Consider the following 26,191-nt stretch of genomic DNA (forward strand, 5'->3'; position numbering starts at 1 on the left):
CTCAAACAACAAAGTAGTCAGAACAAAATGGTCCAAAGTAGCAAACAAAATCATGAGTAAAACATGACAAGACAAAACAAACCTGATAGGGTGAAACAAACAATGACCCGACACTGATTGGTTCTGCCGGGCGTCCTTTTAACTGCCACTGATTAAAATGACAAACACATGTGCAGCTGCAGGCAGAGCCCAACAGTGCCACCCATTGGCCGCAAACCTAAACGTGACACCTCTCTGATATCCTTGGCATTGAAGTCACTGTAACATCCGAACTGTTGAACCTGTTCAATAGTTCCGATTTCAAATCCTCATCTGTGTAAAATCAGTGTGATGGACTGATAGAGATGATAGAAGTTAACATATTTGAGAGTTTCATGGTGTCGTATGCTTAGTTGGCCGAACACAAGGCCCACAATGGAAGCACAGAAAATCTGTGGTCAATCTGAGGTGAACACACACAGCCTGTTAAAATGTCATCCTCATTTAGGAGATGTGGCCTTGGGCGGAATTTAGGACTTGGTAAACTCCTTCACCGGAAGGGTTCATTAATTCATGGAAAGACAACCTATTAAAATATGTTGGTTTATGGATGTTGGTTTATGGATGTTGGTGCTTGGGATGTCCAGTGGCGTGGTATTCAAATCAAGTTTTACTAATGTATCACTGACATTTGCATATACTCTGAATAAATAGCATGGCAGAGGACTGCAGAGGCTGGGCGTCGGTCATGAATGGCTACGTCCCCTGCCGGCAGTAAAAGATAGTCTTCCTGTGTTCGAGCCTTTGTTCACAGTGTCCGAACGAAGATCTTTGACACGGACTCCGCGATTGTAACATGAAGCAATTTAACAAGTGGTTGAGATCAGTAAGCGTGTACTAGGCTTTCAAAACAGACCAACATTATTTTGTGATATGACCTAATTTTTTTAAATTCAGCATTTGGCAACCGCTGAACTCAACAAACCGAGGTTATGTTGCATTTGAATGAGTTCAGGCGTAATAAAACCGGAGTGTGTGAGTGCACTTTGGAAAAAATAACCTCATACAAAGACTGGAAGACGATACAAACGGCACACAAAAAGGAGTCGACTGTTGATCCTAAAAGCTTGTAACCATGATGAAGGATGATGGAAATCTTTGCAATCCAACAATGAGATTTCATGAAAATGTGCAATTTAATACGACAAATGTCATATTTTATATTTTAACCGACTCAGTACTCATAATTAAAAAATAGCATTCATTCAGCCCATTTATCTCCCCTCCAGTCCCTTTTTTCCATCTTGCCACTGGAGTGTTTTGTGGCCACTCGATGAGAAGGGACTCGGAGTTCCCGCCATGACTCGGTTACACAATGCATCCAGGTCACCGCAACCCCTCTCATGCAAGTTTGGCTCTTACCTAATCCAAGGCAGGAAACGCGTAGACCCGACTTGCCGAGGTTTCTGTCAAGACACAACACAGAGCCATGATGTTAATGCTCAGAGATTCTTTTACTACCCCGGTGGATTTTAGTTTTCAAAGACTTGATATTGAAACGTCGCAGTCGGCCGACTGTGTTCTTAGATTGGATACGGATTGTTTTTTCTAGCATTTTTGGCCACGACATTCATCAAGGCTGAGACTCTGCTGAGCGGTTGCGCCTATTCGGCAGCACGAATATGCCAGCACTGTTTTTGATTTGGGAGGAACGTGAGTGCCATATGACTGTCTACACTAGACAACTCAGGGGCGATTGTACTTTTTTTGGCGCCTGTAATCGGGAGCATTTTCACAGACCCACTTTATTCAGTGTGGAACTGTCGCGGCTTGGAATTGAAGCGGATTTACGTGGGGCAGGAGATGAGACACAATCTCTCTTCGTCAATGGATGCGACAGCTTCGTGTTTGGTTTCAACATTTAGCTTGTAGCAGATGTGCACATTTCACCATGACATCACTGATCCACTGGTGTAAAGGATGCTTTGATCCTTTCCTCTTAAATCTACAACTGCTTCATGCAACAAAGAGGGTACAGAAAGTGTGTATTTATGTTTTGATATTATTTTATTACTTTGTTTTTTGTTCTTTTGACTTCAAGATGGCGCCACAAGAGTGGCTGCCTTTCCGGCAGTTTTTCTACTTCTTCCTTTCCTTTCCTCTTACTTTCACCACTTTGCTGCTGTGAAATGTAAATTTCTCCACTGTGAGACTAATCCAATCCAAACCTGCATAATTCAGTCGTGCGGATGGTTTGGCGCAACATTCACGTGGAAGCATGGAGAGCTAACTACAGCTTTGTGCCTTCTTGCATGTATGTGTTTTCCAATGTCACATTTGCTAGTCAGCACAGTACAATCTATTACCTTTGAAGGGTGATTTGAGGTATGGTTTCAATCAAAAAGACCCGAGACAAACAATGAAGCGTGCTGCCCCTGGTCAGCCTTTTCATAAAAGATAAGCAGAGGGGGAAAAAAAACATTTCATTGGGGATTATGTAACGTGTGCAGGAGTTGAAAGTAATGATTGCTGGGGAGGAAATCTACTACTGTCTATCTTTTGTAACACAGCTTGTTTGGAAAATAAAGTGGTGCAGAAACAGTAGTGGAATTGCGAGACAGACTATACCGCTTTGATGAGTTTTACAAAGCCATTGTCAGAAGGCAGAAAGAAAGAAAGAAAGAAAAAGCAAAGAGCAGAGATAAACGGTCATTTGCTGCCGCATGCCAGAAAGGGGTGAGCCAAAAAGTATGTTCCATGTTTATTTTTGCCAGTACGGGGTGAAACACAAGACACTGGGTCACGGTTTGGAATTGAAGCGGATTTACATGGGGCAGGAGATGTGAGACAATCTCTTTTTGTCAATGGATGCTACAGCTTCGTGTTTGCTTTCAACATTTAGCTTGTAGCAGGTGTGCACATTCCACCATGACATCCCTGATCCACTAGTGAAAAGGATGATTTGATCTCTCCTCTTTAATATAGAACTGCTTCATGCAACAAAGAGAATGCAGAAAGTACTAAAGATTGAAGACTGTCTGTTTCTTTTGTGTTATTTGTTATTTTGTTTTTGACTTCAAGATAGCGCCGCGAGAGTGGTTGCCTTTACAGCAGTTCCTATATTTAGTTTTTGCTGCTGTGAAATGTAAATTTCTCCACTGTGAGACAAATAAAGGTTCATCTAATCTAACTACAGTAAAGTCTCGTTATATCGATATTCAAGGGAGTCCGAAAAAATATCGATATAACCGGGACTATCGATATATCCGATCCTGCGCCGAACTGCATTAAACAAAAGCCGCCAAAAGAGGGCAGCCAAGCGCCATATAAGAAACGGAGCTGGCCATTAGCTCCCTTTTTTTTTGGGAGATGTTCCCCCAATGTTGCCTCAAAATGGCACATATAATTCTTTAATGATTGTAAACATGTATGCTTTAATCTTCAGAACTACAGTGTATTTGAAACATATTCATAACTGGATGTGTTACAAGAAAGCATATTATCCGAATCTGAAGCCATTGTTTGGATTCACAAGCAATGCAAGACGTCTTGGCGTGAAGTCATTTTTATTTGCATTTGAATAAAAAGTGACATCGGCTGTCCTTTAATACACAGTATGGAATGTTAATAATTTTCAAAATCATCGCGCTTCAGCAGACAAAACAAGAAACATTGTTGCAAAAAACGATTGCATTCATATACAGTACAGTGGGCATGTACATAACACAACAGGGAAACTGCAACGCTTACATCTTACTGTATTATGTATACAATTTAAAAAAGTCATCAATCTTCTTCTGCTTCCCATTTTTACCTTTTAACACAAACACTTCAATCTCGTCTGCTACACACGAGCTAGCGTCTGAAAATGAAAATGGCTCTGCTACACGGGTGCTGGGCACGTAACCAAGTCACCTGACCAAGTCGACCAATGGCGCGACTGATGGCGTGACACGTAACCAAGACACGTGACCAAGTTGACCAATGGCGCGACCGATGGCGTGTCACGTGACAAAGTCACACGGCCAAGTCGATCAATAGCGCGACCGATGGCGGCTCATGTGACCAAGTCGACCAATGGCGCGACCGATGGCGGCTCACGTAACAAGACACGTGACCAAGTTGACCAATGGCGCGACGGATATATCGATATAAACAACAAAAATGGCCGGCGGGGGATGAAAAGGAGCACCGTAATAACCGGATTATCGTAATGACCGGGTATCGTACTAAACGGTACTAATTATACATAAAAATACTAGAAATGTGCAAGGGAAATGAAAATAGTATCGTAATAAGCGGTACTATCGATATAACCGATAACGATATAACGAGACTTTACTGTAAATCTCAATGTGTGAACTGCTCCAAATGATATTTTATTGAGTTCAGGTTTAGTTATTCGGAAGAAGATAAAGGCCTAAATAAGTTTACTGCTTTCATAATGCCACACATTGGTGCATTACGGTAAAATTGGCACACTATAACACGATTCTCAAGGAATGCCTTTGGTCTTTTCAGTCTCTACCGAAGGATCAAGTCCACCATGCGCAGCCTTGCCACGGCTCTAACTAATCCAGAAATGCAATATGCATACAGTGGCTTTTCCATTGCGTCCACAGAAAAGTATCCAAGTCCTGCTTGGTTATTTTATCTGACAACGTCACATTTCGTAGCTGACAGGGTTAATCCAAAAATGGGGGACAAAAGCATCCGGGGCAGGGACGGCGGACCTTTGTGCTACGTGCGGTGACAAGGTTAATACGATCCCCACAGGCAAAGCGTGCCTAATCTTTAATTAGCCTCCATTTATTTCAACGTGGAAAACACCCCCTGAGGATGTTGCACTGAAAATCAAAGGGAACCAATAAGGAGATTATCGGGGGCCTAATTGTTTTTGCAGAATGTTTGAGATGATGGACTGGAATGTTTGTTTATTGTTTCAGATAGCTATTAATTCAACGTCAGTGTGTTATGAAAGCTTGAATGAAGCATTTGTTATATTGACTGTATTCATTGTTTACACCTGGGGTTATTTTCGTGCAGTTTCTGTTTCTTTGTGTTTTATTTCAGTGTAAACACTGGCATATTGGACTTGTGCCACTTGAAGATGCACAGAGACACTAAATCGCATGAAATATGGCACTTGGGCCATGTGAGCCTATTGGATCTTTCTACTCGCCGTTTTCAAACCTTGTAAAAATATATATTAAAAGGCCAATCTTCTCAAGCCAGAGTATGACGCTTGTCAGACAAAGCCAGGATTGTCTCTTTCTTTGTCAGTGCATCATCATGTTCGATAATTGTGCTCAGGCAACCCTGAAAAGACCCTCCAGCGTGGCCCCCACGCCCGTAGAAAGGTCACGTTGAGCCTCAGCAGAAAAGAATCAAAACAGTAAAGACTTAGCGCTTGCAGCCTTGTCAATAACGAAGGAGTCAGGCTCGGCAAAAAAGGGCATCGATAGCACTGAGGGGAAAAGCCAGTGATCAAGAAATGGACTGTTCAGAAAGCACCACGACTTGCTGACAAACCACAAGGGCTTCCTCTCATTACTTTGACCACCCTGAGGTGACAAACACCATCCCAGTGGAGATTTAGGCCCGTTGCAGCAAAATGGAGACCATGTCGTGTTCTAGGATGAAGCGTCAGCAACTGGAAGTTCACCATTTGCACGGTCAAACATTTTATTGTGTGAAACCGAAAAACCATTCGCAGCTATTGACGTATAACTATGCTCAAAACATCCTGCTATTTAAAGGGGAATCTATTAGTAGAGTAGTAGCTAATGCTTGCTACGGCTAGCTTGGCAGCAGCGTAATGGAAGATTCCAGGACAGAGAAGGTTCACCCCATTAACACAACCAAACATTTGATTGTGTGAACCTAAAAACTATTCGCAGCTATTGACGTATAATTATGCTCAAAATATCCTTCTCTTTCGAAGGGAATCTAGCAGCAGAGTAGTAGCTAATGCTAGCTACCGCTAGCTAGACAGCAGCCTAATGGAATGAATATTCGCTGGCCCGGAATCTCCCATGTGTTTATTTTTGTCATTTCAAATCACACATGTTCAATAAAAATGACAAGCATCTAAAGTCAGGAGAGATGACAGGAGAGAGTCATGAAGAAGCAAACAAAACTATAGAGTGAACGTGTTGAGAGATTCTCGCCGAGCAGTTATTAATACAGCCTTGGATGTCGCTTCAATGCCAGCCGCACTAATAGTCAATGATTACTTCTGTAACTTTTGAGTACCTTGGTGTTAATGTAGGCTAAATGCTAAAAACGTAGCATTTTTCCACAATTCCACAGTCGCTTTATGGGTGGGAAAAATGCTGTTTTTGACTTTGAGCTGACATTTCAACAATGTCAAATACAAGTTAGCTCAAAAGAACCCCCAAACAATCAAAGACTGGATTAAGTTGGTTGGTGAAATTTATGAAATGGAAAAGCTTACGTTGATTGTCCGAGGAGAGCAGGAGAAATTTGGACATTTTAGAGCAACCTAATGCTTGTAAAGATAGTTAGGTTACCCAAATGACCCCAACCCACTTATTATTATATATTGTTTTTATTTGATTTAATTTCGGTTCTTTTCTTTCTCATTTAGCACAATGAACAGGATAATGCATATGAAACAAATTCCTTGTGTGTTCTACATACTTGGCAATAAAGATGATTCTGATCTGATTCTGATGCTGAAATGCAAGAATTAGAAAACATTTTAGCGAGATGGTTATGTGATGTATGTTCTGTTTTGATTTGCGGAAGAGGTGTGATGTTCAATGTACTTAAACATGTCGCCATGTTTTTCCTTTTCTAACTATAAAAAAAAAATCTATCAAACGTTTAATCACAAATACGAGTTAGCTAGTTAAACTCCACATTGACAGTTACATGTTTCTGTATAAATGCTTGTGAAAGTGCAATACACACGTTTTGCACTTTCAGTGAATAAATGAGAGAAGCTCTCAAGAGAGTAAAGCCATGAATTTTTATTTTTTTCTCGTAAAACTAAAGAAAGAAACAGCTCGACCCTTATTGGCTCTGTCCAGGAGCGTTAATAAATAGAGGCTATTTGTAGTGCATTCAAGACAACAAGCTACACATACGCACGCACCGATTAAACAGTGAGGCAAAGAATGAACAGCTGTCTCGGTTTTCCATTTCATTCTAACACTGCTCCTCATTTCAGTCACATGCAGGCATCGTCATGTCAGTTGTGGTCATTTATTTACTCATCTGCAAAAGCATGTGTGGGGGTATTCTCTGATGTATTGAATTTAGCAGACATTTATTCTATCTTCTCTTACAGAAGCTTACATGTCAGTATGCGAACAGTCAAGTGTATGATCTGAAGTCGTAGCATTTGCCGTTTTTGATCTTAACACACTTTGATGTGCATTGGTGATGCTGTTTTGATTAGCGGCGATGTTCAGACAGACATCGCGTAAACTTATCTGTTTAGGCTCACGGAAATGTAAAAGAAAATGAAGTGCCTATTTATTTTCTCAAGTATTTTAAAGATACCAGCGGGGTCCACGATTTGAGAAAAATAGAGTCAAATAAAAATAGTACGTGAGAATCATATTACTTCCTACGAACATTCGTAACATTGATTCTCTTCCCACCTTCAAATCCCATCTCAAAACCCACCTATTTAAAAATCGCATTTTCTGTGTAGCTCTTTCTCGTTTCTATTTATAACTGTATTTTATTTATTGTATTCTATTTGTGATTGTATTTTATTATTGTACCTATGCTTGTCTGTGACTGTAAAGTGTCCTTGAGAGCTTTGAAAGGCGCTTAACATGAAATATATTATTATTATTATTATTACAGGAATGAAACCCTGTATGTAAAACTGGTTTACACATAGCATGCGTCCCTTCACATGCCCAGAGCAAACAGATGGTGAAGAATGCGCCGTGCACATTTTAAGATGGGGGGGGGGGGGCGCTGAGCACAAGAATGAGCACAAGAATCAGGGCCTATTTTCATCAGAGTGGCCTGATCGTTCAGCATTGGGAGTGGAGGCGGAAAGCCTCGATGACGTGGGAAAATGTCCCAGCATGCACCAGCACTCATCACACAACAAAATCACACACCCACAAGTTTTTTCGTCGTCATCATGCCGCCTTTGTTTAAGCAGTCGTTCTCATCAACAGAAGATAATAATAGATTCGCACCTTCATTTTTTTTTAGCTGTTAGGTTGTGAAGAGGTGTGATTTTCCGTGTTTAGTGTAATAAGAGGGCTGGCATACGGCACGTGACACTGTCAGCACTGTACTTGTGATTCACTGGCAATTCGCTCCTGTTTACATACATAGCAGGTACATATTTTCGGAAATTCACCACTTTGAACTCATTCACTGCCAGATGTGCAAAAATGTGTCCACTCATGCGCCAGGGTTTTTGTCATTTTCACTCAAATTGCAGGACCCACAGAATATTGAGTTTTAGGACTACATAAACATTCAATGCAGCTTAACAAACCTTAGACTCTCTTCTTTCATGAGAAAAAAAATAGTTGATTCCTAAGTTATATGGGTCTGGAGTTATCTGAGCTTGAAATAGGAGAGGCTGTCCTAAATACAATGCAATTAATGTATGTTGATTTATGTACAGCTTTAAACACAGGTGAAGCTGTAACAAAGCGCTAACATGGGCAAAAGGCAAATTCTGTCCCCTCAAGGAAGGGAAAACACATTGCCAGAGGCCATGGCCAGCGCTTTATCGGCAGCGAAGCATGAAAAAACAAAACCCGGAAACATTCGGGCATGGCGCTCCACGTCATGCTTTTCAATTCCCAAACAAAGTTGCCGCTGAGTCTCAACAGAGGCTCATGGTGTGATATTTAATTTGACTGTACTTCTGGTTAATTTGTTATTTCCTGAAAAATACATGCATGCAGCTGTTTATATTTCAAATAATATTTGTCCTCTCTACCACTAGGAAGGACAACGGCCGAGTGTTTGTCATGAGATTCTGGATTGGAATGTCGGTTTAAGCTTTCTTGTATGGACTTTTAAATGTTCTTGCCGTGTTTGATGGTTTTTTTGCTGATACGCCAGCTTCCTCATGTCCATCAAAAACACGCTGGGTGGGTACAATGACTCCAAATTCTTTTTTGTCCAATTTGAATGTGAATGGCGACATGTGACTGCCTCAGGAATAGTCCAAGGGACCCAAAAGACACGTGGTATAGAAAACTGGAGGGTTGGTGGATGTATAGAATTGAGAAATATGACCGAGGTGAGAGCCATTGCGTGTTTTCCCGACAAAGAAACGCCCTCAAAAAAATATTCTCTTGTTAGTTCGTTCTCTTCTAAACTTGCCCTTCAGCACCATTCTAATGAGTTGCGTGTATACATTCGACCATGTGGCAAGTGAGGCTGAAGTCTAATTTAAATGGCCCCTGTAGCTAAAAGGGAATATTGTCTTTTGACAAGGAATATTCAGGACTGCCTCAGGTTTTGTTCAAATATTTTGCAGCTGTAGGAAGTACAAAGACTTTCTTACTCCATAAAGTGATTTTTCCAAGTATCTATATTTGTTATTATGCAAGCTTGTTTACTTTTGCTCTCTACATTTGAAAATGGAAATTCAGTGTGATTAAAAACTTTGACAATGTTAAAAAGTAAATCAACTGTGGTTGAGATCTCGGTTGAGTTAAAATAAATGTGAAGTAGGTGCTGTTGCCACCTCTTGATTTGTTAGAGAGATGCTCTTGTGCAAGTATGTCATGTTTTCGAAAAAGTTTGACAGACCGGTAGAGGAGCTGAAAATATTGCATCCAACTGCAGCAGCATCAGGCTGCCCAATTTTACAGCCATTTTTCTATCACATGCTTTCCATACGGGTATCAAAAAGCATTTTGTGAGCATTATTATTCATATTCAACCCAGTCTGGAAGGCACCTATTTAGTATGGCAGGAGAAATGTGGGCAGCAGATCTGCGTGTCTTTAGTCCGGATGTCAAGAAGAGCCAGTGTCACATTACTTAATGCTTCTGTCTATGGGGAGGACGCTGCCTCCGAGCCTGAGTACGAAAACATTCACGTTGATATTTCGCCTCCCCCTCAACCCTGCAGGTGAGGTCCTTTTCCGAGCTAGCCTGCACTGTCGTCCATAAATGCAGCCAAATAGTCACCACGAGACCCGCTCAAGGCTGCCGTGCTGAAGAAGCCACGGAGAGAACCTTATGCAAATCAGGCACGTTTGAATTTCACACAGCTATTATCCCATTTGGATTAGTGTGTAAACGTCAACCACCGATATTCGTTGGAAACAAGCCCAGCCACAAAGAGCAAAAATATGCGTAGAGAATAACCTGAATCCGAAGAGACACCCAATAATCTTAAACATACATTTCATGATGAATATAAATAGGTTACCATCACCATAACCCATAACATAAATATAAATGACGAATGAAGTACTTTTCCCTTGATTGTAGATTCTTAATGGCCTATGGAGGAAAAAATGGAGGTGGGAGCAGGCGGAAGCTATTTTTGGACTTTGCTATGCTTCTTGAATTCTATCATGTTTCTCACACTATTTTACAAATGGCAGACACTTGGATCTGTCTGTCACAGGACTCCACGCTAACCTTTGCACCGACGCTACCAACTTTTTCATTCGGTCTCACCGCACAGGATTTGGTCGGACCCTTTTTTGGATAGTACAGTCCAACCATATTTGCCAATGTATGGCATAGTTTGTTATTTTGCATACAGTAGATAGCAGGTGTCAAAGTTGAGGCCCACGGCCGAAATCTGGCCCGTAACATCATTTTATTCGGCCCAAATCAAACTTGTGAAATTCCATGTTGCTTGCTAAAGTCCAAACCAAAATTTCATATTGTCCCATGTAAACCACAATAAGTTATTTTTGACTTCAAATTTGAAAAGTAGTTTTTCATGAATTTGTTGTGCGCTCTATATGTAATATGTGGCGGGGATTAACTCCTTCACTTGCATTCAAAAATGTATTCAGGAATTGAAAATATGACACGGAGCGCCATTCCCGAATTTGTCTTTTCATGCTTGGATGCCGATAAAGCGCTGGCCATGGCCTCTGGCAATATTTTTTCTTTTACACAACTTCATTTCCCTTTTAATCATGATAGCGCTTTGTTCCAGCATCAGCAGCAGTTAAAGCGCTATATAAACCAATGTATGTATGTATTGCATTGCATTTCACCATCATTTCAAGCTCAGATAACTCCAGACCCATATAATTTAGGAATTAACTCTTTTTTTCCTGATGAAAAAAGGGAGTGCTAGGTTTCTTACGCTGAATTGAATGTTTATGTAGTCCTAAAACTCAATAATATTCTGTGGGTCCTGCAATTTGAGTGAAAATGATAAAAAAAACATCACTGGAGTTGATGCATTTTTGCAGTCGTCAGTACTCTTGTTTTTTTAGTTTAAAAACGAAGCGGCGGTAGAAAAAAAACTGGAAATAAGGTTGCTGAAAAATGCAAAAAATGTTTCAAACGCCTTTCAAAGTTCTCAAGGACACATAGTTCGATACCGTAAATTCCGGACTATAAGCCGCTACTTTTTCTCCAAAATTTCAACCCTGCGGCTATTTCAGTGATGCAGCCTATTTATGTAATTTTTCTAATGGCCGCCAGTGGCGCTCGAGCAGAAAAGGTAAGATTAAGACCGGTGGAATATATGCCTCGAGGAAGACTGCAACTTCTCATCTTGTGCATAAATTAAATTAGCGTGAACATACCCTCATCATGGAAAATACAAAAAGAAAGTCATGTGACGCAGCTTTCAAACAAAAAGCAACCAAGCTGTCCGATAAAGAAGGAAACAGAGCTGCTGCACGTAAACTTGGCATACACGAATCGATGGTGAGACGCTGGAAACGGCAGCGGGAAGAACTGGAGCAACGTAAAAAGACGAAAAAAGCTTTCAGAGGTAATAAAAGCAGGTGGCCTGAACTGGAAAACATTCTAGAAGACTGGGTAACCCACAGAGAGCAGATGGCCGAGGTGTTCAGATCAGATCAGACTGAAAGCAAAAACACTTGCCACCGAAAAGAAAATTCCGGATTGACAGTGAGAGAAAGGCTGAGGTAGTGTGTGAGGACGTCTATACTACACTGTTTCATTCTAACACTGAGGACGATGACTTGGATGGCTTCAGTTCAGAGGAGGAAGATGAAGACGGACGGCTTAGCGCGATTTTCACCATTACGTTCTTTTACCAGACCTGTTATACTGTGTTGCTATTGTGTTGCTAGCGTGTGGTTACCATGTTGCTACCGTTTCACTGCCGCCTCACAGGCATTAAAACTTTGAAAACTCTCTCTGTGTGCCATCTTTCTTTGTAAATATATTTACGTGTTTTAATGTGGGCACATGCGGCTTATATACAGGTGCGGCTTGTGTATGTACAAAAATCGATTTTCCTCTCAAAATGTAGTGGGTGAGGCTTATAATCAGGTGCGCTCTATAGTCCGGAAATTACGGTAGTTAGATTCTGGTGTCATTCCTTGGCATGTAGCGTCAAAGCAACGTTTTTATATATTACATGGCTTTGGCCTGAACACATGAACAGCAAATAGGTGAGATTTTCAATGAATAATGAACGATAAATAAAAAAAAAAAAACAAATATGCCAAATTGAAAATAAATGATTGGAAATATGGGACTCACACCTGTCTTCTGTACTTGAGGATAATGGCAAGTACGAAGATGAATTGGCAAATAAAGACAGCAGATGACTCTTGAGCATCATGCCTACGCTCGCCTTCCAATCTCTCCATTCTTGCTCTTTCACTCTTATGAGCTTTGCGCTGCACCCACAGTGCGCCAGCAACCTTGAGGTGCCTACACAAAGCTGCACTGCATTCACGCCGATACTGGCGCGCAAACATGCGGCACGTTGTGTACTCTGGACTAAACGGCGAAGCAAAACGGCACAAACAGCGTGCAACGCCCTCGAGGGCAGATGCGGTTCTACTCATTCAATATCATTAGCTTGAATAATTAGATTGGGCCAACGTGGCATCGCGGCCGAAGCACATCAGATGCAAAGGAGTGTGATGGGTATTTGGCAGGGCTAATTTACATCCCACGGACAACAGCCAATTAAATAATATTTTGTTCCAATTAAAATGCATTGCATGCTGTAAAAAAAATATCAAGAGGAAAACTCCACAAGAGACAAAATAAACAATTTTTACTTCAGCAAAGGCAAGCAAGATTTTACACACACAAAACATAAGTAATGCAAATGATGAACTGCTTACCAAAATAATGATGATCATTGATTTGTAAAATCAGGGCCCATTTTGTAAACTGTACAGCCCTTTTGCCGTATTTTCCGGTGTATAAGGCGCGCCGGAGTATAATGCGCACCTCCAATGAATGGTGTATTTTCAAACTTTTTTTCAGAGAGAAGGCACAGTGGACTATAAAGCGCACTTTCAATGAATGAAAAAAAAAATGTTTTCCAAATATAATTATCAATATACAAATGTTTTCCTAAGATAAGGCACACCGCATTATAAGGTGCTACAGTGGAGGCTGGGGTTACGCACTACTTCTTCTACGGTGGGAAATGGAGTCAATGGCTGCCGAGAGTAGTTGTGAGACCTCTTGTGGCTCAATATTACGTGAAGGCTATTGGGTGTGCCTTATACACCAGGAAATACGGTATACTGAATGAAAGTGTGTCTTAGCTTTGTCCAAATAGATGATCGACCAGTCGGTGCAACTCTTACATTAAGGTTATACTGCATACACTAACACGACCCAACAGCTTTGGAAGTACCGTGTTGAAGTTAATAAGGCGCTAGCAAAGGCGCTAATGTGTGCTCGCAATATGGTGATCCAAATCACTTGCTCGTCATCCTCCAGTTAATTATAGATAACTTTCTTCCGTGGGCTGTCTGCTTCATCATTCCAAACACTCCTATCTGTTTGTTTCTACCCCTCAATCGTTTTGGAGATTCTTTCCGCTCTCTGTCACAAGTCATCTTTAGAAGGGATGGCGCTACTTTATAAGGGGCTTTTCTCAATGCAAATTAGGGTAGATTTGCCTTCAGAAACGATGTGATTTATCAACGCATATTACCGCATTTCATTTTGGTACTTAGGCTCACTCAAATAAAGTTGTACTCAAATTATTTTGCAACCTGTAGTATTAATCCTTTGATCAAATGAAGCCCCGTGCAATATTAGCTTGCTACTTACATTGCATAAACAGTGAGTGAAGGTTCATGCATCAATGATACTGTACTGCGTTGTGATCGCGCCTTCCCCAAATAAGTATTTACGGTTGCACTGCTGGTGGAGCACGGACGTAAACAACATTGCGGTCGGGTTAGGTTACAATGTTTTTGAAAAAAAAAAATTTTTTAATCAATTCAATTGTGATTTTAAATGGGTAAAAAGATTACAATGCTAATCTGATATGAAAAAAATGTCTTCATTAAAGCGACCCTATTAGGTAAATTCTGCTTAAAAATGGGTTTATTTGATTTTGTTTATTTACAGACGCTCCCCAATTTACAAACGAGATATGTTCCGAACGGTCGTTCGTAAGTTGAATTTGTTCGTAATTTGCTTCAGTGCTATATTTTGTATGGAATGGATGTTAAAGGCTTATATAAGTAGGTGTAAGGTTTATATAAGTATGTTAAGGCTCGTAAAAAGTAACCTGTATTGGTTTGTACTGAAAAATAAACATTTAATAAAATATATGCGCAATATAGATTTGTACATGTACAACTGGAGCGAATACTACATATGTTAGATAGAGACAGAGCAAAAATGCTCATATGTACCGTTGTTCGTAACTCGAATGTCCGTAAGTAGGGGAGCGTCTGTACTTTTTCATAGTTCGGTTGATCACAAGGAACCATTTTTTGAACAGTAACCCATTTAGTGACGCAGATTGTCATCAACACCAGTTTTGATGGACAAGATGACAAATGACGAAAGACAATTGGGGAAATCCAATAAAATATATTTTTTTGTTTTTATCAATCAAACACGCCCTACCTATACTTCATGCCGGTCCTCATGCTTTGTTCACTGGAACACGGCACACTCTGAACAGAGAGTTGACCGAGACTTCGAGCCACCATGGCCACGGCTCGGAATTTGCTTCGTGTCCCCGTACTGGGGCTGTTGGCGTTTTGCCGGTTGAGACGGTCCTCCGTGGTGCGGCTCACTCCGCCGCGGTGGTCCGTGCAAACCAAAGAGACTTGCATGTTGGACTCGTCACTATCCAAGTAAAAATATACAACCAATAAACCCAATTTTTTTTTAATCAGGTGGTTGAAGTTGAATAGAGCTGCGACTATGCAGTTCTTTTGTTCAACGAGGGTGTTTGGTTGTAAAAGGTGGCCTCGTCCCTGGGGCAAAGTGTCACACGCCTTTGCTAGTGTTAGAAATCACTACCCGCTTGATAAATGGACTGACAAGTTCACAATATTCCTCAGGCACAAGAATGGGAGTGTGGATAAAAAAAAAGTATCCAAAGTATGAATGAAGTCAAAACGGAATGATTTTCTTGTTGAGGGGAATCGTCTATACGTCGCTTTCCAGCATATCAATCAGATGATCATAAGAGGCTGATGGGCAGATGTTTTTTTTCCTTGCAAGGCTTTGCTCCAAGCTGGAGTTTTACACCTCCCTATTTAAAAAAGGGAAGGCGATCTAAAAAAAAAAATAGTAATAAAAAAGCCAAACGACGACACAAAGGCAACGCAAGAAGATCCTCACATCTGCCGAGTCCACTTTGACAGTCTTTGAGCAGGCTGCTGGAAATCCATTCTCTGGCTCGACCTCATTGTCACCTCTCTCACCGGCGCCTTGACTCAACTTACATCTGCCTGCCTTGTGCTGACCATGAAGTGGCACGGTGCGCATCGGCAAGAGATGGGAGAGCAAAGAGAGAGAGGTGGGGAGGGAGGGAAACCAGTGGGAGGGATATGAAGAGCGCGACGCGTGGAGAAACAGTCGAGGCAGGCATTGAAATCGGTTGTATTGCCAACAACTCCTTCCATTTTCACATTGACTTTTTGTGTCAGAGTGTTGCACCCCCATCCCAAGTGACAAACTGTGTCCCATTCAAAGAAAAGGCTCACCCTGGTCTGCCCCATCAGTTCCCTCACGGGGGACCGTTCAGCTGCCCATAAAATATTCATTATGTAACTTTATCCGTAACAATATATGCCAAAAGCGCGGAGGGAGTGGGGGTCCGGGGTTGAAAGACAGAGTTGCTGTTTGTGCGTGACAAGAGAGTGTCATTGGATAAATTATCATTACATATACAACTACATAAACTACCAAAAAATAAAAATCACACTCAGGCTTTTATAGAGTGATTTTGATGGAATTCTACAGAATTAAACCCCGTTCTCACAACTCAATTTGGCTTAAAAGAGAACACAGCCAAGTATTAACTCATTCACTGCCAGACATGTTCAAAAATGTGTCCACTTCAATGCCAGGGTTTTTGTCATTGTCGCTCAAATTCCAGGACCCATAGAATATTGAGTTTTAGGACTATATAAAAATTCAATGCAGCGTAAGAAACCTTGGACGGTATTCTTTTATCAGAAAAAAAGAGTTAATTCCTAAATTATATGGAGTTATATGAGCTTTAAATTAGGGCAGTCGTCCAAAACACAATGCAATATATACTTATTGGTTTATATAGCACGTTCACAACAGCTGAAGCTGGAATAAAGCGCTAACATGGACTACAGGCAAAGGCTGCCTCCTCGTGGAAGGAAAAAAAAAATCATTGCCAGAGGGCTGACCAGCGCTTTAATGGAAGTCCCAGCAAGAAAACCAAAATCCGGACAAATTCAGGAATGGCGCTCCACGTAATATTTTCAATGCCCGAATAAATTCAAGAATGGCAGTGAATGAATTCATTATCTACTCACTTTTACAATTCAATATTTTTCACAATGGCTTCTGGTGAACATATAAACAAAGTAATTCACAAGCAGTACTTTTTAAATGACCAATCCTGTTTTATTCCTTTTCCTCTTTATTTTTTTAAAACAAGGGTGTCAAGCTGTTTTTTTTGTTGCCGCGGGCCACATTGTAGTGATGGTTTCCTACTGCAGTTATGAATTTAAGGAAGCCATTTTAATGTTTAATCCCCTCCACATATTACATATAGCGGGCATAACACATTAATGAATAAGTATTTTAAATATTGTAAGTCAAAAATAATGACTGTTATTCTGGTTTGATTTGCTTTTGAATAAAATGATGTGGCGGATCAGATTTGGCCACCAGGCCTTGACTTTGACACCTGTACTTCAAAATCTTCCATACTGAAATTTAGGGTATCCCCTTAAACCTACATTACAATCCGACCTGATTTTCCTGTAAAAATATGTGAACATATGTGAAAATTAACTCATTTGAATGTTAAAAATAACATTTACATTTTATATTAATTTAAAGTTGTTTTTTTTTACTGGGCGTAGCACAACATTTGCATTTTTGAGGTAATAAATACACGACACCAACTGGCAGCTTTGAGAATGACACAAAAATAACATCAAAAGAACTTATTTGCTAATCGAATAGTCACTAATAGCTGCAATTAGTCGATTAATCGGCTCATACGTAGATCATAGCGCATACAGTATGTAAACATCATTTAGGTTACACCTTGAATTCTTTACATTCTCCTTGTATTTGTTGATTTTTTTTTTACATGTACAGGCACTTGGGACATGTATATAAACTTGACGAAGGCCATGAGCTGGGCGCTCCCAATAATCTCATACTGAAGCTTATCTGAGTGGAGCAGGCAGTATGGCAAGCAGATAATGAAAGCAGATGCCATCAGGAACAGATGTGCCAAGCGGAGGACTTATAGAGTCCACCTATCAATGGAATCTGGCAGACAGACACTTTCTAATTGACAGCTCTATTATTGAAACTATGACCTTTTTTTGTGGCGCCCGAACTCCAATAGGACACGGCACGAAGGCTTTAATTTGATTGAAACCAAATTTGAACTCAACATATTCCATTACAGTCACCTTCAAGGAACATGAGGGGCTCCATACATCATACTGAATGAGGGATTACATCAACGGCCAACATCACATTACGGTAAACAAAAGCATTCATTCCCTAGGCTGCTCAGCGTCAAGGCTCGGCACGCAGTCGCCACAATGGCAGTGGAAACGTAATGCCACGTTCGATTCTGTTCAGCTCCAGAGCCCCAGGAGTCGGGCTATGGAGGATCTTTAATGAGGTGTGTGTGTAAGTGGGTGTTGGTGGTGTGCGGGGGTAGGGGAGGGGCAGAATAGGTTACGGACAAGAGGAAAAGGCTCCACAGACACAGTGATGGCACAAAATGTAATTGAAAAATGACCGGTGTTGGTCGTTTTAATCAGTGGCAGTTAAAAGCACTGCCATGTTTTGGATTGGATTGGATATGCCTTTATTAGTCTCACAGTGGAGAAATTTACATTTCACAGCAGCAAAGTGATGAAAGGAATGAAAGTAGAAAAACAAAATACATGAGCTGCTGGAAAGGCACTACTTTTACTATTACAGTAAAGTCTCGTTATATCGATATTCAAGGGAGTCCGAAAAAATATCGATATAACCGGGACTATCGATATATCCGACCCTGTTTGCATGTAATTTTCTCCGTGCGTGCATAGAAATAGTATCGATATAACCGGGACTATCGATATATCCGATATCGATATAACGAGACTTTACTGTACTTATGGTTTTGTTTGTTACTTTGGACCTTTCTGTTCTATTGACTTTGTTGTTTTGAGATTTTGTTCCTGCTGGTTTTATTTAATACAATTTGTCAAATACAACCTGCACCTCACTGCTGCTTGCTTTTTTGGGGTCCACCACTACCATGCAAATGGTGACAAGTTCATGCAGTGTAGAGCAAAACATTCCCACTACATGAAAAGCACAATTACATGGAGAACACGATGACTTCTCTCGTCCACCCTCTGTTTGGCAAGATGACATTTTGACAAATCAATGATGCTGGACAATAATGAGACCACTGGAGAACATGTCTCTGATGCAGGAAGAGGTATGGCTCAAATGAGCAACCGTCCGACACCCTACCCCGCCCCTCCCCCGCACGCTTTTTCCGTGCAAGCGGCAAAGCGGCAAGCGAAGAGAGACGGGTCGCTTTAATTGACAGGGCATTTAGAAAAGGCACTCTGACCACAGAGGGAGCACTGTCACGACGAGTCATCCTACAGCACAACAGCAGCATTATCTCTAAAAATAGGCACTGGCTCTTTGAATCGGTTCTTTGAAACAGCAAGGAGCACCTATGTCGTCAGGTTAGTAGACGTGCAGTTGAACAAAAAAAGGCAATGAAATATATATTGTAATAAAGTAATATTGTTGCTCATGTCACGCTTGATAGGAAGAATTGCTGTCAGCAACTTTTCAGCCGCTGTGCCTTGAAAGACCATTAAGAATGCCATTGATAATTATCCAATTTCATTCATACTATTTACAACAAACAATGTATTGATGTGTTAATTTGTGAGTACTGTATTTCGGTGTATAAGGTGCACCCAAAAACCATTTTCTTCAAAAGATCACCCTGTAGCACCTTATAATGTGATGTGCCTTATATGGAAAACTTTTGTTTATTTATATAGTACAGTAAAGTCTCGTTATATCGATATCGGATATATCGATAGTCCCGGTTATATCGATACTATTTCTATGCACGCACGGAGAAAATTACATGCAAACAGGGTCGGATATATCGATAGTCCCGGTTATATCGATACTATTTCTATGCACGCACGGAGAAAATTACATGCGCGCAGGGTCGGATATATCGATAGTCCCGGTTATATCGATATTTTTTCGGACTCCCTTGAATATCGATATAACGAGACTTTACTGTATATTTGAATAACTTTTGTCGTTCATTAAAGGTGCACCTTATAGTCGGGTGCGCTTTATATGCCGGGAAAATACGGTATATTGAAGATACCCCGGTGGTCCAGTGGTAAGCGCATCACCTCAAAGAATTAGCGGGTTACATTTCTACTCCTGTTTTGTATTTATCCAGGACCCACATAATGTTGAATTTTAGGACTACATAAACATTCAATGCAGCGTGAGAAACCGTAGAATTTCTTCTTTCATCTTAAAAAAAGGTTCATTCCTAAATTAGGCGGGTCTGGAATTATATGAGCTTGAAATGAGGGTGACTGCCCAAAATACAATGCAATACATACACATTGGCTTATATAGCGCTTTAACAACAGTTGAAGCGGGAACAAAGCGCTAGCATGGATAAAAGGGAAATGTGGCCCCCTTGTGGAGGGGAAAAACCATTGCCAGAGGCCATGGCCAGCTATTTATCGGCACCCAAACAAGAAAAAACAAAACGCCAACAAATTCGGGAATGGTGCTCTACGTCATATTTTCAATTTCAGAATACATTCGGGAATGGCAGTGAATGAGTTAAGATGCTGCTGTTTGGAAATTAATAAAACAGATCTTTTTTTTTTTTTTACTTGATGCTGGACCTCGTGATTGACCTCAATTTCAGATCATACCATCAAATTGGGACATCCCTCCCTACTTTCATCATATCATTCCCAAGAAAGCTTGGGGGGGGGGGTGGATTGTGCCAGGGCATTAAGCACGGCAGAAAGTGATTACGAGCGGAGCACACACTCTGGATTAAAAGCGCTATCATGTGTGAGCGTCTGCCAGCTGTGCAACTGACGGTTTAACTTAGACTTTCTCACAGTATATTTAAAGGGCAATAGTCAGGATTTGAGGAAACCCGGATAGAATCTCTTGAGGTGGGGGTGGGGCAACAGAAAAGTGTGTGTGTTTGTGTACCATCAAACATGGAACGCTGAGTGGGAGTTAACAGAAAGTGACGTGAAGAATGACAGATTGACAGAAATGACTGACAGACGTTCTAATGTATCCTGAAGTGTCAGTTGGCTAAGCATTCCTAGAATCACTTCAGTGGAGGAAAATGAAATCTTGAAAATGTCGTCACACTTATTTCTACTTTATCTTTTAAGAGTTCCTTCGGATGTGCTTCTCACACAAATCTCTCCCAAAAATTGGTTTTGTAGTGCTCCGGCAGGGATCCATGATTTCTCGATTGCGGAACATGATTTGATTTAAAGGCTGAAGTGCAGAATATGCCAATGACATTGTTGTATTCATCCCAGCAGCTAAACGTCGCGGTCGGACGGGCAGGTCGTGATCCTCAATTCTGATCATTGGGTTAAATCCAAGCTTGAGTGCATTTTTTTTCTTGGAGCGGATCAAAAAATGGACGGAAGGATCAATTATTTGGATTGGATAAGCCTTTATTAGTCTGGCAGTTGTGAAATTTACATTTCACTGCAGCAAAATGATGAAAGCAAGAGGAAATGAAACAAAGATGTAGACAAACAAAATACAGGAGTATTTTGCCACTCTTGCGGCACCATCTTCAAGTCAACACAATAAAAAAACTAAATAACAAATAATATGACTACACAGTCGTTCAATCTTAAGCACTTTCTGCATCATTTTTGTTGTATGAAGCAGTTCTAGATTAAAGAGCATCCTTTTCACCAGTGGATCAAGGACGTCATGGTGAAATGTGTGCGTCTGCTGCAAGCTAAATGTTGAAAGCAAACACGAAGCTGTAGCATCCATTGACGAAAATACACTGTCTCACATCTTCTGCCCCACGTAAATCCGCTTCAATTCCAAGACGCGACAGTTCCACATACGCATCGGCGCTCTGTGCTGACACTTATTTAATATGTTTAGCATATGTGTTTAGCATTAGTTTTGCGTATGTGCCTGTTTTTGTAGTTTTGCCATTGCCAAAGGGGTAAGTAAAAGAATAAATAAATGATTGATGTTAAATGTAGCCAATTGCTAATCTGAACGTCACATGACCATGATAAATAGACCAAATAACAGTCTTCTTTGTTCAAATAAATGCGGGAACTCCTGATACAACGCAAGGGAGACACACTGGTCACATCTGTGAGCAGCCACAGCCTTGATTCCTAACTCTCCCGAGAGCATGTGAGATCTCCCTGCAGACGCGTGCAGCAGAGCTCAGCAGGAATTCATTCGTCTTTGCCGCTGTCCCCTATGACACATCTAATAGAGAACAGGAAAAAAGAGGACAGGGAAGACCCCCGTCCTTATATAATGTAATTATGTAAGGTAAGTCATGCCTTTTGGCACTCCATTTTAACATATTGCATATTCATAAAAACGAATGAACTGGAAGGACCTAAAAATAAAAGCCCGAGAGTATAGAGTATACCCACAAACGCAGTAGTACTTGGACTTCTGAGTGACTCAATTTTTTTTGTTTTTTAAAATTGTTAACCAACCATATGATAGAAATTGGAAAACATGTTAAATACTTGAGTGTGACTTTGCAGCACTTTCCACTTATTGATCCAATAAAGCCTTCAGTTTTAAATATTTGGACAAATGATAAAATTAATCCAGACAAAAAAAACATTAAACGTGAATCCAAGCAGACTCACAAACACCCAAACATCACCTCCCACTTGTGAGGCAAAGACATCACCCTCAAGATGACTGCAAGGCACGGAGGTGTGGGTGTGCGGTACAAAAAAAAAAAACAACAACACAACATAAAAACCCACAAATGAACAGCTAAAGTAGCAGTGTTCCACTGTATACAGCTGTGGCTAAAATTAGTCCTCATAGGGGTAGATAAACGATCAGTTTCCCAAGCTGACACGACCGTGCTACACTTTTGCTGAGAGTGACAAAAAATGCAACTCTTTAGAATGTGTCACTGCGGGTGTATCGTACCTGAGGATTGGGATCGAGAGCTGTTGTGAATCGAGAACACCATTACAAATTGACTCATTGCTCAAAAGTCCTAGTCCTAGACTGCCTAGTGATCGTAGGCAGTCTAGGACTAGTTCAACGTCAAACCTAAGTATTGGAACGGAACACGACCGCTCTCTAGTGGCCACTCGATGATATTGACTACACCGCCAAAATGGCCTACCACTTATTCATTGATTTAATAATCCATTTTCTGCTACGTTGTCCCCATTTGAAACAACCTCAAGTTGTAGCCTAGCCTAGCTAAGTTTGAGAAGAGAAACGGAGGATAGACTGGAATGAGGCAAGGTGCGTATAGAGTACTCTCTCACACTTTTCCAGCACGGGAACTACTTTTGAAATCTACCCATTTATTGACAATTATATTGAGGATTCTTGAAACTTAGGTTGATGTATAACCGCATATGTTGCAAAACACAACATAATTATGTACATTTTTGGCCATTACCTGAGTTCCCTCTGATAACTGGCACACGAGATAGACAAGCGCACCTGGAAAATGTCATCGTGAAAAAAGGCCTCCTCTCCTCCCATTCCATATGAAAGTGAGTTTTTTTTTTCTTCTTACTTGGTCCAGATCCCACTCATTTTTATACCCTAGTCTGCGCTTAAGAGGAAAAAAAACGAGCGAAAAATATGGGTGTCACGAACGACTAGCTTGTTAACTTTGCAACGCTCAGGGGCGTTGTTAGAACTAGCAGTGTACCAAATAATGAGATGTCATCTGGTTGGTTGTCCAGTGTGTCAATCAAGTCAAGGGATGGCTGATAGGCTGACGTCTAGTTTTTTTTAAACAACTCAACTTTATTTGTATAGCGCCAGTTCATGACAATGTCACATCACATTGTCATGCGATCTACCAATAGTACCCTGGAGATCCGATTGGTCGATCGGGATCAACAATTGAGCAACCGTGGAGTACACAATCATTCACACTCACAATTGTAAGGCATCTTTTTCCATCAGAGATGTTGTCTGACATCCAGGCAGGCAGGGGACTTGTGCCCCCTGGTGTCAGAATATAACCAAGGCGTCTGAATTCATGGTATGCACAGACGAGTACACTGTACTGTCAAACGGTCCCAAAGTAAGTAAAACTGTTCCATCATGAGTCCATGAAAACAGTTTAGTGAATATGGAGAAACGGTGACGGTAAAACACAGCTATAGAGTATGTTCGCATGAGCCATCAAATCTGGTTCATTATTTCCATTAGTGGAAGTAGCTTTGAAGATCCATACCTCACTCTTCGATTTACTATGCATAGCGGAGACGCGCTGCTTCCTGTCTGGCCCCTCAAAAGTCAAACTGTTTGGTTTTGCTTAGCCATCATAATAAATGTGACATTTTAACAATGTTGTAGACATTGCAATGCTTCTGATAGTGGTCATTGCTTCGTGAGTAGAAATACAATGCTGAACGAGTTATGTTGCTATATGATTTGTGAAACGTGTAAATGCATCTGATATGTAGTTGCAGATCAGTCAGATAAAATACAATTTCGAAATAGGCGCCATTTTAATAATTACATACTCTGTCCTGACATATTTCGACAATTAATGGATTCCAATTACCTTAACATTCTGTTTGCTCTAAGTAAAATAGTAAAAATAAATAAATGTTCAATGCCTATAAGCCAAATATCTTGCACCTGGTCAATTCAAATTATTCACTGATGAACAAATATGTAATTATAGGAATAAATAAACATTAACAAATAAACAAACAAACACACAAATAAGAAGGTTTGTTCAGCCGTCATCTGTACAAAAGTGAAGGTTTCGGACGTTTCGCCTCCTATCCAAGAGACTTCGTCAGCGAACTAAAGTCTGACTGGTCGTATCGGCCCCATTTATATATCCCTAATGTCCAGACCTAGTGGCGCCGGACACAGCTATGATATGACATAGCTATGATATGACATAGCTGTGTCCGGCGCCACTAGGTCTGGACATTAGGGATATATAAATGGGGCCGATACGACCAGTCAGACTTTAGTTCGCTGACGAAGTCTCTTGGATAGGAGGCGAAACGTCCGAAACCTTCACTTTTGTACAGATGACGGCTGAAGAAACCTTCTTATTTGTGTGTTTGTTTGTTTATTTGCCGGACACAGCTATGATATGACATAGCTGTGTCCGGCGCCACTAGGTCTGGACATTAGGGATATATAAATGGGGCCGATACGACCAGTCAGACTTTAGTTCGCTGACGAAGTCTCTTGGATAGGAGGCGAAACGTCCGAAACCTTCACTTTTGTACAGATGACGGCTGAAGAAACCTTCTCATCGATGGACCACTCCTGTACGACTGAGAGCTTACACAGACGAAACACACAAATAGACAAACGAATAAATAAACACAAATGCATGACTAAAAAATTAATGAAAAAATAAATCTAAACAAATAAATACATAAACATAAATACACGAATAAACAAAAATAAATATACACATAAATACATAAATAAACATAAAAAAGTAAACAAATATATAAACATAAATAGACCAATAAATAAACAAAAATAAACAAATAAATGAATGTCAAAATATACAAACAAATATATCAACATAAATAAATCAGTAAATAAATATAAACAAATAAATATACAAACATCTATAGGTAGGTAAGTAGGTAGGTAGGTAGGTAGGTAGGTAGGTAGGTAGGTAGGTCGGTAGGTAGATAGATGGTGAAGAGTGTTGTAAAATGATCCCCGGACATGTGTTGTTCCCAAACTTGTGGCCAGTGAGTGTAGTTTGTCTTGATAAATAAATGATGAAAGTAAGAAAATGAGAGAAGCGTAGTAGTAGAATAAATGATTTATATTGCCAGTAACACATTGATACAGTATATCCGTCGTCATGAAAAAAAAAAAAAGGGGGGGGGGGGGGGGTAAACTAGCTTTCATGACATACAGTATATAAGCCTCACGGACCACTCCAGACCCTTTGTGCAGTCGAACACATATACACTCTGGTCACTGATCCCTGTGAACAACAACGGCAGCAGTCGCAACAGTCATGCCTGACAGGATTAGTAAAATGTGTTTGCTTTTTCATTCGTCACTGGGTGCAAAAGACTGTTATACTAATGTACTTTGTGTATGAAACAAGAATGTTCTTCAGAATTGTTGTGGAATCATTTTCCATACAGTCCAGCACAAGTGGACTCTATGCCATTTTGTGAGGCGCTGATCAAATTGCCCTTATAAGAAGCCATAGTGAGAGCGGAAGTTTGAGCATTCAGTGATGGCTGTTATACATGAAAGTAGAAAACTGCTGACGATGCAACTGTCACAGTGCAGCGGCAGACAGTGTGGCGTCTTCAGTTTGG

At 40.6% G+C, this 26,191-nt stretch overlaps 1 protein-coding gene across 6 annotated transcripts in view; it reads right to left on the bottom strand.

Annotated features, from left to right (window-relative positions):
- kcnab2a (potassium voltage-gated channel subfamily A regulatory beta subunit 2a) overlaps nucleotides 1–26,191 on the bottom strand; it is a 70,860-nt gene that overhangs the window by 16,670 nt on the left and 27,999 nt on the right. For 4 of the 6 annotated variants that reach the window (XM_089011213.1, XM_089011209.1, XM_089011210.1 and 1 more), the window contains one exon: nucleotides 1,402–1,445. In XM_089011213.1, the coding sequence (XP_088867339.1) occupies nucleotides 1,402–1,445 (44 nt within the window). Of the gene's footprint in view, nucleotides 1–1,401; nucleotides 1,446–15,008; nucleotides 15,840–23,307; nucleotides 23,536–26,191 lie in introns of those variants that run through there. The other 2 variants (XM_089011212.1, XM_089011208.1) reach the window with 2 other exon arrangements.

This window comes from Hippocampus bargibanti, linkage group LG12 (assembly GCF_051943395.1).
Source record: "Hippocampus bargibanti isolate YZ-2025 linkage group LG12, ASM5194339v1, whole genome shotgun sequence".
NCBI classification, from domain to species: domain Eukaryota; kingdom Metazoa; phylum Chordata; class Actinopteri; order Syngnathiformes; family Syngnathidae; genus Hippocampus; species Hippocampus bargibanti.